The 14064-nt window shown below is 59.7% G+C and overlaps 1 protein-coding gene across 1 annotated transcript in view; it reads right to left on the bottom strand.

Moving 5' to 3' along the window:
• The window catches only part of TNS1 (tensin 1), a 240959-nt gene that overhangs the window by 215287 nt on the left and 11608 nt on the right, over positions 1 to 14064 (bottom strand). The window contains exon 2 of the mRNA XM_026647377.1: positions 9258 to 9372. Within this exon, the coding sequence (XP_026503162.1) occupies positions 9258 to 9372 (115 nt within the window). The remainder of the gene's footprint in view (positions 1 to 9257; positions 9373 to 14064) is intronic.

Here is a 14064-nt window from a genome sequence, read left to right as displayed (position 1 = left end):
CCCCGGCTCCCTATCCCACGGGGGCACGGGCTGGCATACGGTGGTGATCCCGCCAGGCAGCATTCGAGAATCGCCACGTGCCTGAGCTGAGACAGGCTGCCCACGGCTGGGCACAGACAAAGCCGATCATCAGCTGCTGCCTGGTGCACTCCCAGGAGACCCACCAGCTGGGTAAAATACCCACACAATGGGCCAGGCCTCAGTTGGCAGGAGAGCGCCAGCAAACCCAGCACTGGGGGGCTGGCTGGCTCACGGCACTTCCTTTGCAGGGGGACCTCCACGCCCCCGGGTTTCAGCCCTGTCTTAAGCTGTCTGGCGCTCGCATTTCTGAACCCTGCTGCAGATGCCAGCACCGCGTAGGCGCTGCCCGCCAGCCCTTGGCAAGTCCCAGCAAAGCCCCCGGCCAGGTAAAGTTCCCCACCCCCAGGGGTTTACGCTGCAGTTTGCAGCCCTGCCAGAAACAGCATCTGTTCCTTTGATACAACACAGTCATTGTTCCTGGCGGGGAGAGGAGGGGGGGGCCTGGCCTGGCCTGGCCAGGATTCAGTACCTTGGCTGTTCTAACCCAGGGAGATCGGTTGAACTAGGCGCTAGTGCAGGACTCCTGGGTTCTCAGCCCCACTCTGCCACTGACTTGCCGGGCACAGTAACAGCCCACGGCTGCCTCAGTTTCCCCCTCTGGGGATGAGAACGTTCCCTAAAGGCTGCGAAACACGTCCACGGCCGAGAAGAGCAACAAGCTGCAAGCTACTCCGGCAAGGGAAGGGTCCCCTCTGGATGCAACTGAAGAGCGTTTGGGGGCGGGGGCAGGGGAGGCTCTGTATGCAAAAGTACACCCCGCCCCCATGGGCTGCGGGGAGCCCCACCCCAACACTCCCTCCCTGCAACACCTGCCCGGCCCCGCCCCCTCCGAACGAGACTCACCTGCCCCCCCTTCCATGCTGGCCGGCAGGGAGACCTGGCTACTGGGGGTGGCCTTTTAACCCCATCCCTGCCACAGCCCGTGGGAAGTCACACTAAGAAAGGCCAGGAGGGGATGACTTCGCTCAGTGTCCTTTGCGTCTCTGCCGTGACCGTGTACAAATGGCCCCTGGGTGTGTGTCAGAGGAACAGACAGCCCCAGGTCCAGCGAGCCCCGCGGCCGGCCTCTGACCATGGGTTCAGAGAGACGGGTACGAACCCGGCAGTCGCAGCTGGGGGAGAATCGGCCTCTTGTCCCTACTGGAGACCTGCCCAAGCCCTGAAGCGCCACGTTGAAATACCCCTTCCGGAATTTCCACCATCATTAAATATGCTAACGCTGCATATTCGTTAGGGCCACGTAAATGTCCAGTTCTCGGCCCCAGTGACTTGCTGTGGCAGCGAGTGCCCAGGCTAGGTACACACTGTTCCCTTCGGTTGGTTTTGAACGGACCCCTTTTTAACGTCACTGGAAGTGCTGAGTCAGATCTGCCCCCTGCATGGCTCCGGAGTCTGATCTGAAACTCCTGGATTCCCCTCCGGCTCCCGCATCCTCCCCAGCAGCACAGTGACCGGAGTTCTGGAGGGAACGAAGGGTTGTTGCTGATGGGGCGGCGGGGGACAAAGACCCCAGTTTGACTCTCACATCCCAGGGGAATTTTACTGTAGTTTTTCATTCTGGGAAATCTGGTTCCATGTTTTCCAAGGGTCAGCGCAGCTAATAATAACCAGCTCGCTCTTTGACGGGGCTTCTCACCTGCACAGCTGCAAGCACTTTACAAAAGAGAGGAGTAGCATTGTACCCATTTTGCAGATGGGGAAAACTAAGGCACAGAGCAAGGACGTGACTTGCTCAAGGTCAGCCAGTGGGTCAGTGCCAGAACAGGGAACAGAACCCAGCTCTTCGGAGTCTCAGGCCAGCATCCACTGGATCACGCTGTATAACCAGAGCCAAAGAGACTCCTCCAGCCTCAACTGTATTTCAGCCTGTATCTTCCGCCGTGGGCTGTCTGTCCGACAAGTATTAACGACGCTGAGCATGGAGCGGTCCGGAGTGCCTAAGAACCCAAATGGACCGGTGCTTCTCAGAACCCCCTCCAGATGCACGGGACTGCCTGAGCCCGCTGAGGCGGAAATCTTGCTTTCTTCTGAGATTTCTAGAAATCCCTTCGGACCATTGGACTGGCAAGTACAGACGGGGAAAAAGGAGGAAATCCTGTGGGTGCATGGATACCGGTGTGCACACACACGGGTCAGTCATTTTATTTAAGCCGATTCATCGCTCCTTAATCCAGGCCAACTCTCCCCAGGGCACCTTCTTCCCTACACTTTGCTGCACACAAACCAACAGCCTCACAATCACGAGCCACCCTACAATAACAAACCAGGGTCTGCAAGCGTCACCTGTGCGCTCCGGAGCAACGCTACGACAGCGACACACGGCACCTCTAGCAGCTCCCTGGCGCATCCCACCAGCCACCCTACAACAACAACCCGGGAAGTGCAACCACCCAACCCGGACCCACAACGCAGGCAAACAAACTTCCAGTGCGGAAGGAAGCGGATTTGCCTTTGAACTTCCAAAGCAGCTGCTGTTAGAAGCAAGAGAGAGGATTTTCGATCACGCTATTAAGACCGTTCTCTCGCCGCCCCCTTTCCAGCTGGCAAAGGGGCACAAACCCGTGCACCACAGAGGCCCTGATTGGAAAGGGGAGGAGATCGGGAAGGGACCCTCGCCTCCCCCCGATCCCAAAGCTCAGTCCTGCTAGCTGCCCAGTGCCTCGAGGTTCTCCTCTCCGGGGTTATTTCCTGGTGCAGCAGGGAACACAGGAAGCCGGCATTGTTGCTGCCTGAATAAGCTTTTCCTTCTCGGCAGAGCCATCGGAAAATGAGCACAGAGCAGGGGTGCACCTGACCGCCCTGATAACAGGGACTTGGCCGGGCCAAGGAGCTTGCGGCTCGCTGCCCGGTGACTTCACCTCTCCACAGATCCATATCAGTGGGGCTTGAATTGCGCCGGGGTCTGCCAGCTCATATCCTCCCCTCCGTCCGTGCACATGTTCCTCCGCCATTATACACATGCCTCGGGCAGCACGTGGGAGAGACAGAGAACGGCCTTCCAGAGCTGCGGCCCCATCCAGCCTACAGCAAAACCTTTCCCACTCCCTGATGAAATGCAGCCACCTCTGAGGTGGAGCGGAGCCGCTGTTAAACAGCTACACCCAACACCCCCGTTTAAGTCAGGAAGCAGAGAACGCCTGCTCCAGCTAGAAGAACAGAAGGAATTTAAGTCACAAACATCCCCACCCCCGCACAGAAAGCATCTTTGATGAGCACAAGGTCTCAGGCCTGGGTCTCATCCAAGAGGAAGCACCGCGCCCATTGGCATTATACACAGCCCGGACTCCGAAAGGCAAACCGGGAAGTACCCTGTGCCGAATGGGTAACGTTACTGGCTGCGGTACCAGGGTACCTCCACCTACTCACTGTATTCCAGCAGCATGTTTAGAGGGCTCGAGCGAGATCCACGTGCCACCGCGCTAGGTGCAGTACATACACAGAGTAAGAGAATGTCCCCACCCTGCTGGCAATCGATCATCGACACAGCCACAAGCAGGATATGATCCCCAGAGAGACTAAGTGACTGGGCCAAGAGCCTGTGGCGGGACCAGGAATTTAGCCCTCATCTCCTGAATCCCACTCCAGGGCCTTACCCACCAGGCCAGGCCAGGGCCAACCCAGCCTGGCTAGTGCAGTCGGACATGATCACGCCCAGGGTGGGCAGCGCGACATGCGCACAGCTGCTGCGGGTCCCAGGCCCCACATCGAGTGCCAACAGACCCTTTCTTTTTAACCCTGGCCCTGGGTTTCTCACTAACCAGGACCTGCACTTGCTGAACGCAGATTCCTCTTTCCTACCCCCGGCCAAGAGAGCGAGGAAAGCTCCAGCCAAAAGGCTGCCAGCCAATCAGCGTGTGCCACTGGCATCTGGAGCGGGGTGGCTGGGGGATCATGCCCTGGGCAATGCCAGCTTTGGAACTGCCACCAGCTGCTGGGGACAGCTGCCGGGCTGGAGTGCTGGGAATTATGAATATGTCAGGGTCAGCTAAGCTCCAGCCCTCTAGCATAACAAATGCAGAAGTTAATAGCGCCATCTACTGGTGGAAGGATAGTATCGGGTTCTTCTTTATTTGCATCTTCTTACCCCAGGGCATTATGGGAGAAGAGGACAAATCACTCTTATTGTTTATGCCAACTATGTCAAGTTGAGATGCAGGTGAACGGGTGACTGATCCTGGAGGTTTTTTTAGGTAGCCTTTGTTTGGGATGGGTGGAGAACAGTTAAAACGGAGTCACCACAACATGTAAAGTCCTGGGAAGAGGTTTCCAGAGGTGCTGTAGGTGAGTAGCGGGAACAGTGTATGACTGTGCAGAAGATTGGAGGGAAGGGAAGGGAAATCTTGTTATTTTAGAGATCTGCTCACTCATTTTATTATTCCCCTAAGTGTATAAAGCCCCTTTGCTGTGGGACCTCTTTGGACACGGGCAGCAGGATTCTGCTGGTGACAACATTTTTCTAAAGACGGGAAAAAACAAGACTTGCCCAAGGGAAGGAACACGCTGCTAACGCCTGCCTAGTTATAAACCAGCACTCAACACTCCTCACTCTGCCACAGGTCAGCATTACTGTCCCTCCTTCTCACTTGGGGAAAGTGAGGTATGCACGGAAGTGACTTGCCCACGCCCGCAGGACAAGCCCCACCCTGGGTCTTCTCTTCCTGCGTTCCAATCCCAACCTGCTTTTCAATGTGCTGGGGGACGCCCGCTGGTACCCCGCCCCACGCCCGCCACTCGGCCGCGACAGGAAAACAAATAGTTAAACTGGCTACCATGGGGGGGGGACCATCAAATCCATGTGTGAGCGCCCCCTGCTGGCTCCGAGGCAGCACTGAACATGCCAAGGCCCCAGTCCTGCCGTCGGGGCTCTGTGGGGTCCAACCAGGAGGGTCACACCGGGGGAGGATCGATCGGGGTCTGAAATGTCTCCGCTGACAGCGCCCACCCAAGGGAGTAAGCCACATAGAGCCATGCTGGCTTCCCCCCCCCGTGGGGTGGGGGCCGTGACGGGGCTCCTCTCCCTTCCGTACCCCTTCTCTGCTTTGATCTCCCCCAGTTCGTGCCAGCTGACAGGGCCATGCTGCCCGCTCCCACCTCCCCAGGGCTCCTGCCCGTTGCCCCAGTGGGCAGCGGTGCTCTGCTCCGGGCAGGACCAGGTCCCTAAATGCAGCGACAGATCCCAGCTGGCCAATTAGCGGGGGGGCTGCGGACACCCCTTGTGATCCCATAGCGCCTTCCCGCTGGCGAACTCCCAGCACTTCACCAGCAGCGGCCGGAGCAAAGATCGCTAGGCCCGGGCATCACCTCGGCCCTGGCCTGCGAGCTCAGGGGAGCCGCTCTGCGCCCCACGCGCAGGGTGGCTGGAGCACATAGTGGTTTCTGGGCCTTGGAGCGAACAGACCCAGCTCTCTCCGGCCAGGCTGCCCAGCGATGCGCCTGAAGCCCCTGAAATTTCACGGTCAATCCCTGCCCTGCAGCCACCCCACCTGGGGCATCGTGTTCCCCACAGGCCTCATGGTGGGGTGAGGCTGTGCCGGGCACCGTCCTGGCCCAGGGAACCCGAGGGACCAGCTGGGGGCTCTGACGGGCACCGAGATCAAGAAGGGGGGGGGGGGGGGTAGTGGGGGTGGGACCAGGCTAATGGGCGGAGGGGGGGTGAGCAAAGGAAAACGGGGGGTGATTCCCCGGCAAGGGGCACTGGGCGGAGAGCAGCCCCCACGGGAGAGGGACTGTCCCTGGGTCTGAGAACCCACTGCGGGGAAGGGTTTTCCCTGGCTGAGGATGGGTCCCCCAGAACAGGTCTGAGCTCTGTGACCCCATGGAGACAGCAGCCAATGGGACGAGCCCAGACCCACCCCCCAGCCCGTCGGTCACTTGAGCCTGCGTTCCTGTGCCAAGGGCCCCACCCCCACGGAGACCCCCGCTGGGCACTGACGCCCCTGGGGGGGACCGTGAGGCTGGCATTCCCACCCCTTTGTCCCCGTGACCTGAGGTCTCTTACCCAGCATGAGGCTGGTGCGGGACGCGGGCGCCCCCGGGACGCTGCGCGGCTGTTCGCTCCCCCCCTCCCCCCTACTGCACCAGCACCTCGGAGAGGAGCCGGGCGGGTTCGCCTGCCCTCCAGGGCCTCCACAGGCAGAGGCAGGAGTCGGGGTAGCGCTGGGCTCGCTCACAGCCTGGGGGGTTCAATGGGATCCCCCAACCCTGTCTTCCGGGGGGATTTTCCCCTGCACCCCCACTGGTACCCAATGCTACACAGGGGCAGTGGCACCCTGGGGTCCCCAGGACATGGGGGGTAAACCCTGGTTCCTTTTCCCCTCTGGGTGCTGCAAGGAGTGGCTGGGACTCTCTGCCTGGGGCAGGGCTGGGCTGGCAGGTGGGGGGCAGAATTGGGGAACGCATCAGCCTAGAGTATCTTGTCTGATTTACACAGGGAAAGTAGCGTTCCCGCTGCGGCCTGTCACCCCAGCAGCTGAGGGCCCTCTGCCAGCCTCCTGCCCGCCTCTCTCCAGCCCCCCTCTCCACCCCCGCCCTCCCCCAGCAGCCCCCCTCCAGCCCGCCTCTCCGCCCCCAGCAGCCCCCTCCAGCCCGCCTCTCCACCCTCGGCTCTAGGGAAGCATTTCACACACCCGCGCGACACAGCAGCTCAGCACCCAAGGAACGGCCCAGGCGAAGGGAGCCCCGGGCAGAGAGACCAGACCCCCCCCCTTGCTCCTCTTCTAACGAGAGCTGCGTCTCGGCACACTTGTCTCCAAGATCTAACTGCCTCCACCTTCAGTCAAGCGACCCCCACCAGCCTCTCGGCACTAGGGTCTCCAGTGCCACCTGCGCGGATCCCCCCTGCCCATCCTCCAGGGAGATTCAGGCCGAGGAAGAGATAGAGCCGCTGTGTCGGTGTCCCGGGCTGTGTTCACCGCTGCCGGGCCGGAGCCTACCAGCTCCCCTGGACATCCGGTCAGGACCTCAGCCCACAAGCCCTTTGTGAAACAGCCCCTGGCCCTTGGCCCTGCTGAGGTTCCCTAGCGATAACTCGAGGCCGTGCCGTGCTGGGAACCCACAGAAAGGAATCCGCTGAGCACAGGACGAGGTCGAGGCAGCTCCAGTCTCTCGGATCCCCCCAGCGCTGCCGGAGGGAGAAGCCAGGGCCGAGCTAAGGGGCTCATCGGCCCTGCCCCATGTAGGCCCAGCTGGTTCATCCCCACCCCACCTCCTGCTCTCTCTGCCCCTTCCGCAGGGAGACGGAGCCTCACCCCAGAGAGGGCACACGGCCGGGGGCAAAGGATCCCCCCGCCACCCCAGACCCCTCCCGGGCTCAGGGAGGGGGCCTTGAATCCCCGCTGGCCACGTAGTCACTGATGGACAAGGGGAATTACCCACCCCAGTCCCCAGGTCTGGCCCCCTAGTGCCCAGTGAAGGCTGGGCGTAGCCAAGATGGTTCTTAGGGGCTGAGCAGCTGGGAAGATCCCTGGGAGGGGTATCCCAGCCCAGCACACCACACACAGCCCCTTCCTGCTCCAGAGAGGTGCAGCCCCCTTTATCCAGCCCTGGCCAGCAAGCCGCACCCACAGCCCTCCCTGATGCAGAGACTTGGGGTGCCACCCTGTGGCCAGCCCGGAGAACTGCAATGTCACCACATTGAAATCAGCCTCTGCATCAGAGGCCGGGCGAGTAGCTAACGTGACACCAATTTTTACAAAAGGCTCCAGAGGCGATTCTGGCACTTACAGGCCGGTGAGCGTCACCTCAATGCCAGGCTAAGCAGCTGAAAGGATGGTAGAGAGTGGAATTATCAGTGATGTAACTAAACACAATCTGCTGGGGAAGAGTCAACACGGTCTGTGTCAAAGGAAATCACGCCTCACCGATCTATTAGAATTCTTTGAGGGGGTCAACAAACGTGTGTCCAAGGGTGATCCAGAGGAACTAGCGTACCTGGATGTCCAGAAAGCTTTTGACCAGGTCCCTCACCAAAGGCTCTTAAGCAAAGTAAGCATGTGTGGGATAAGAGGGAAGGTCCTCTCATGGATCAGTGACTGGTTACAAGACAGGAAACAAAGGGTAGGAAGAAATGGTCAGCTTTTACAGTGGAGAGAGGTAAATGGTGGTGTCCCCCAGGGGTCTGTACTGAGACCAGCACTGTTCAACATATTCATAAATGACCTGGGAAAAGGGGTGAACAGCGTAGTGGCAAAGTTTGCAGATGATACAAAATTATTCAAGATAGTGAAGTTCAAAGCAGACTGCAAAAAGCTACAAGAGGATCTCACAGAACTGGGTGACTGGGCAACAAAAAGGCAGATGAAATTCAATGTTGATACGTGCAAAATAACACACATTGGAAAACATAATCCCAACGCGACCCGGACAAGACCAGGGTCTGAATGAGCTGTGATCACCCAAGAAAGAGATCTTGGAGTCACCGTGGGTAGTTCTCCGAAAACTTCAGCTCAATCCGCGGCAGCCGTCAAAAAGGCTAGCAGCGTGCTCAGAAGAACTAGGAAAGGGATAGAAAATCAGACAGAATGGGGCAGGGGAGGAGTGAAGGCTCAGTGGTTTGAGCATTGCCCTGCCAAACCCAGGGTTGTGAGTTCAATCCTTGAGGGGGCCATTTAGGGATCTGGGGCAAAAATCTGTCTGGGGATTGGTCCTGCTTTGAGCAGGGGGTTGGACTAGATGACCTCCTGAGGTCCCTTCCAACCCTGATATTCTATGACATAGCCTGTGGAACTCATTGCCAGGGGATGGTGTGAAGGCCAAAAGCGTCGCCGGGCTCTAAAAAGAATGAGAGAAGTTCCTGGAGGCGAGGTCCATCAATGGACTTTGGAGAGAGCTGGCCCAGGGCTAGATGCTCCCAGGCACGCGGTGGTGCCACATGGGAGTCTGACGCCAGTGGAAGGAGACTGGCAGCTCTGGACACTGATGCCCCCAGGTCATCCCGCAGCAGAGACAGCGACCGGAGAAGCTTCCCACGTGCCCCGCCCCAACGGAGTCGCTCCCTTCTTAGCCCCTCTGATCACATCACCAGCCTGGCTGTGGTCCCGGCTCTGGGCTCTCCTCTCCTCCATTGGGAACTGGGCTGAGACCTCCCCAGCTCATCTCACGGCGGCCGCCACGCAGCACCAGGCAGCTTGGCCCAGGCCCAGTCCACTCCCCGGTCGCGCTGGAGCCTGTGAACTCACCTCGGCAGGTGCTGCCCTCCCGCGTGATCGCCTGCCCGCAGATCCCACATGGCTTCACCTTCTTGAAGCTCTTCACCTTGAATGTGTGGGAGGAGGGGGCCTCCAGGTCCTCGGGCTGTGGGGGCACAGAGAGGAGAGCGGTCAGTCACCCACGGCCGGGCTCCAACCCTCGGAGCAACCCGCCCCCGCTACCAGCAACGGACTGAGTACCACAGACATCAGAGTCCCAGCGCTCTACCTAGCCTTTGCCACTGCCTCTGTCAGCAACCTCGGGCAAGTCATTTCACCACCCCGTGCCTCAGTTTCCCCTCTAGTAGCACAATGGATTGGCTCCCATTCCCGCAGAACATAAACACAGCTCCTCAGCAAACTGGTGCAGCTCCCCTGGGGTCGGTGGAAGATGCTGATTTGCACCAGCTGAGTATCTGCCCCACCCCGCCCCCCGTGCTCAGGTGAGCGTGGAGTCTGACCCCCGAGGGGTTAGATCAATCCCAAGAATAAGAAAAAGGCAACACCACTGAACAGCAGGGTCAGAGGGAATCGCTTGTTTATGCAGCGCAATTAACCTGTGGAACTCTCTGCTACATGAGGAAAAGATTATGGGCCAAATCCTCAGCAGGTGTAAATGGGCATAGCGCTAGCTCTGGGGAATTGTTCTGACTTCCAGCCACACCCCTCCCCCCTGCTCCTCTGGCAGCAAACTGGGGACAGGGAGGCCGCCTTACGCACGCGTGGAGCGCCTAGAAATCGGGAGGGATCCCTTTAAACAGTCTGTGAGCCCCCGGGCAGTACTCAGTGTGTCCCACGTTCTTGCAGCTCCCGGACGCCAGGCAGAGCAGCCGCGTGTGCACAGCCAGGCCTGGCCTGGTGTGGATGGTCAGTGCCCTCGGTTACCAGCCCGGCGCCCCCCGGTGCCCCTACGGCTGCTTCAGGTTTGTTCTGTAAAGAGCCAAGACACAGCAGCAGGCAGTGAGGATGAGACCTGAAGCCAGGCACACAGTAAGCGCCGCCCGGGGACCCACAGACTGTTTAAAGGGGCACTACGCACCGCACCTGGGTGTTCGCCACCGGCTGGTTCTCCCCTCTTTAAGGTTCTAGCGCCGGCGACTGCTTGGGGAAACTGAGGCCACGTCCTCCAACTCCGGCGAGGGACGCAGGCGTTTCTCACCCTCTGAGTCCCACCCTTCCCCCGCGGCCGGCGTGAGCCCGCCCACCCTCCAGCGAGTTCCGCCCCCTTTCCCCCGTGCAAACCTCTGCCCCGGCCGCACCCTGTTGCGCTGTTCAGCGCCCCCCGATGGAGCAGGGGAGAACGCCCCCTCCATTCACAAGGGCCCAGCAGAGGGCTGATCCACACACTCCCTGCATAACCTTGGTGTGGGCATCCAGAACTCCAGCCCAGCCACCAAACAGCTGGGCCAGATTTCGGGCCATCTGGGCAGAGGCCGGGCCGGGCCCCAGGGGACAGGTGGCTTGCGCTGGCTGGGACGTTACAAGTGCCACCCAATAACATTGAACCAAACGTTCCTCTCTTTTTTGCGCCTTTGCAGGGTTGCGGGGAGGGGGGGTAGTTTGCACAGAGACCACAGTGACAGACACAGCACAAGCCTAAGAGATGTGGGTAAGATGCCCCTAGTGCCAGCCACTTGAGGCCAGACCCCTCCCCACTCAGGTCTGCTACCTCCAAAGCCCCTGGATTTTGGGGGGTCACCCCAAAAGCCAGAGTGGCCCAGACCCCCAGCTGGCATGAATCAGCGCCGTTCCACTGACTTCAATCAGCTGTGGATCGGACACAGCTCCTTCCCCAGCACGCACGCCCCACCCAGGGCAGCCCAGGGGCGCTCCCCGGCTCCGGCAGTCCCCTGGGCACAGCCTGACTCACGTGGGGAAGCAACCCGGCCTCCAGCAGCCCTTTGTAACAAAGCCACTGGCCCCTCACTCCCGACCCGCAGCCCTGGGAGCAGAGCCGCGGCGCTTTGGAGCTAGCGAGAGAACGCCCCAGTAGTAGGGCTTTTATCCTCCGTGTAGCTGCAGCCGCTCGCTAGGGGGCGACATCGCTACTCACAGCTTCGCTTCCTGGGTTCGGAGCCCCGCGGCTTGGCGGGCGAGGCTGGAGGAGTCAGCGTGCCGATCGAGTGCCGACGGGCTCACCCATCGCCTCTCGGCACACGGGACGGGGGAGCCAACCAGGGACACCAGAGAAGTAGCAGGTGACCTAACGCGACGGTTCCTGCTTGAAAAGCTGCGTCCAAAAACAGGAGCAGCGTTTGTTACTCATCTGAGCATCGCAAGAGAGGCCAGGCCCCAGATGCTGCATTCACATCATGGGGAGAAAGGAGCGTGTGCCTTCTCAGCATCCCAGCCTGCGACGCTCTGACCCCTCGCCGTCCCTCCCAGCCCTCCACGGCTACGCCTGCCAGCACGGGAGGGGTTAACCGGCCCTGGACTCGGGGCTCCGGGAGCAGGAGACAGGCGCCCCGGTAAAGCCGGGGCTCAGCGGGGCCCGTTCTGATCTCTCGCCCGCTGGGGCGACCCAGGAGCAGGGCCGTCAAGATCAACAGAGCGGCACCAGTGTCATCTCACAGAGGGGACTCGGGAATCAGCCCCCGCTCCTCAGCACAGCGCTGGGAGCTCCGGATCCAGCTCTCACACTCCCCGCAGGGCTGGGGGAGCAGCCGTGCCAGGGGCCGGGAGCTCTGCACGCCCTCCCAGAGCCCCCCCTCTTCTCTGGAAGTGCCACACGTCCAACCAGGGAGCCAGAACTACCGCTGCAGAGTCCAGCGACCGAGCCCAGAGCAGGGATCAAGGTAGCCAAAGTGCCCGGGTGTGATGTTATTGATATAATCTGGGACCATATAGATCATTGTTGCAACCAAAGTCCTGTAGTGGCACCAAATCTTGTATAAAGGGGGTCAAATGAGGTGTCTAAGACAAGGTTATGGTTGGCTGGTTAGGATTATGCTGTCTATATGTGTGCATCAATTTTGTAGTTGAAGTTATGAATATTGGCTCTATACTGTCTGTATTTCAAACCTATGCTATGCTTCTGGGAAACATCCCAGACAAGTTGGTGTCAGCTCTGCCTAGCCTGCTTGATGGCCCATTAAGGACCATCAGCTACACAACTGACCCATGGAGAGAAGGCAGATACGCCTTGCAACTCAGCAAAGTATGCAGGAACTTGCCCATGTGACTCCAGACTCCATTTTGCTGTAATTTTCCACAGTAAGGACAAAGAGATGTTCTTACACCTGGAAAAGACTATAAAAGGCTGATGCCTCATCTCCATCTTGTCTTCAATCCTGCTTCTTACCTCTGGAGGGACTTTGCTACAAACTGAAGCTCTGAACAAAGGACTGGTGACCCATCCCAGCTGGGGATGTTCCAGAGACTTGATTTGAACCTGCAGTTTATTCCATCACTGCTACAAGCCTGAACCAAGAACTTTTCCATTACTGTATGTAATTGATTCCATTTAACCAATTCTAGCTCTCATCTCTATCTTTTTCCTTTTATGAATAAACCTTTAGATTTTAGATGCTAAAGGATTGGCAACAGCGTGATTTGTGGGTAAGATCTGATTTGTATATTGACCTGGGTCTGGGGCTTGATCCTTTGGGATCGGGAGAACCTTTTTTCTTTTACTGGGGTATTGGTTTTCATAACCATTCGTCCCCATAACGAGTGGCACTGGTGGTGATACTGGGAAACTGGAGTGTCTAAGGGAATTGCTTGTGTGACTTGTGGTTAGCCAGTGGGGTGAGACCAAAGTCCTCTTTATCTGGCTGGTTTGGTTTGCCTTAGAGGTGGAAAAACCCCAGCCTAGGGCTGTAACTGCCCTGTTTTAAGTGATTTGTCCTGAATTGGCACTCTCCATTAGGTCCCGCCAGAACCGCATCGTTACACCGGGTTCGGCAAGGGGCCGGGCGGGGCGGCAGAGAACTTGTCCAGCTGGGAACCCTTCCAGGAGAAGGATCCGGAGCAGCAGGGGCTGAAGGTTTCCCAAGCGACCCGGCCGGCTGGCACTCCCGCCCTCGGGCACACTGACGGCTAGTTAAGGCCTTACGTGACTGGCTGGACACCAACCTCCCCGGTCAGATCAGTGCCCGCTGGCTCCCTAGGGTCATGGCACGCCTGGCACCTTCAGCCACCGTCTGCCCCCGCCACAGAGCCAGTCCAGGGCTGAGCCGGGCACTGGGCCAACAGCAGCTCCACGCTAGAGACGGGTTTGCCATCTGGGCCAGGTCTCTGGGCAGCTCCTGGCCCAGCACAGACAAGGTGACCCCAAGGGGAGGCCAGTGGGAGAACCGACCTGCTGTGGGGTTTACGGATTTCTCACCTCTCCCTCCCCCCGCCGACTCCAGGCCGGCTCCCCCCCAGGGCCCTCAGAGTGCCAAAGCCCTTCGGCAGCACGCCAGGCGCCCGCCCAGACAGGCCTGCCCCGTCTCTCCCTGGGCTCAGGGACACATCCCAGCCGCGATCCCCCCACCCCGGCGGCCCTGCCGGGCGCTCCAGGGACTGGCCGGGCTGCCCGGTCACGTTACGGGCCACGGCCTCCGGCAGAGCAACCAGCAGGGCCCAGCCACAACCCTGCCGGGGAGAGGGAAGAGCTGCTCCCCAGACTCAGTGCCCACCTCGCTGGCAGCCAGAGCTTAGCCCAGGGGGCCCAGAGCCCGATTCCGAGCTGCCCCCTGCTAGCCCAGCCCTGCCGGTGCCCCTCACTCCCGACCCGCAGCCCCCTGCTACCCCAGCCCTGCCCCCCACAGCTCTGCCAGTGCCCCTCACTCCCAACCCGCAGCCCCCTGCTAGC

This window comes from Terrapene carolina, unplaced genomic scaffold (assembly GCF_002925995.2).
Source record: "Terrapene carolina triunguis isolate 2854851 unplaced genomic scaffold, T_m_triunguis-2.0 Scaffold62, whole genome shotgun sequence".
NCBI classification, from domain to species: domain Eukaryota; kingdom Metazoa; phylum Chordata; order Testudines; family Emydidae; genus Terrapene; species Terrapene triunguis.
This window is presented reverse-complemented; position numbering and strand designations above follow the sequence as displayed.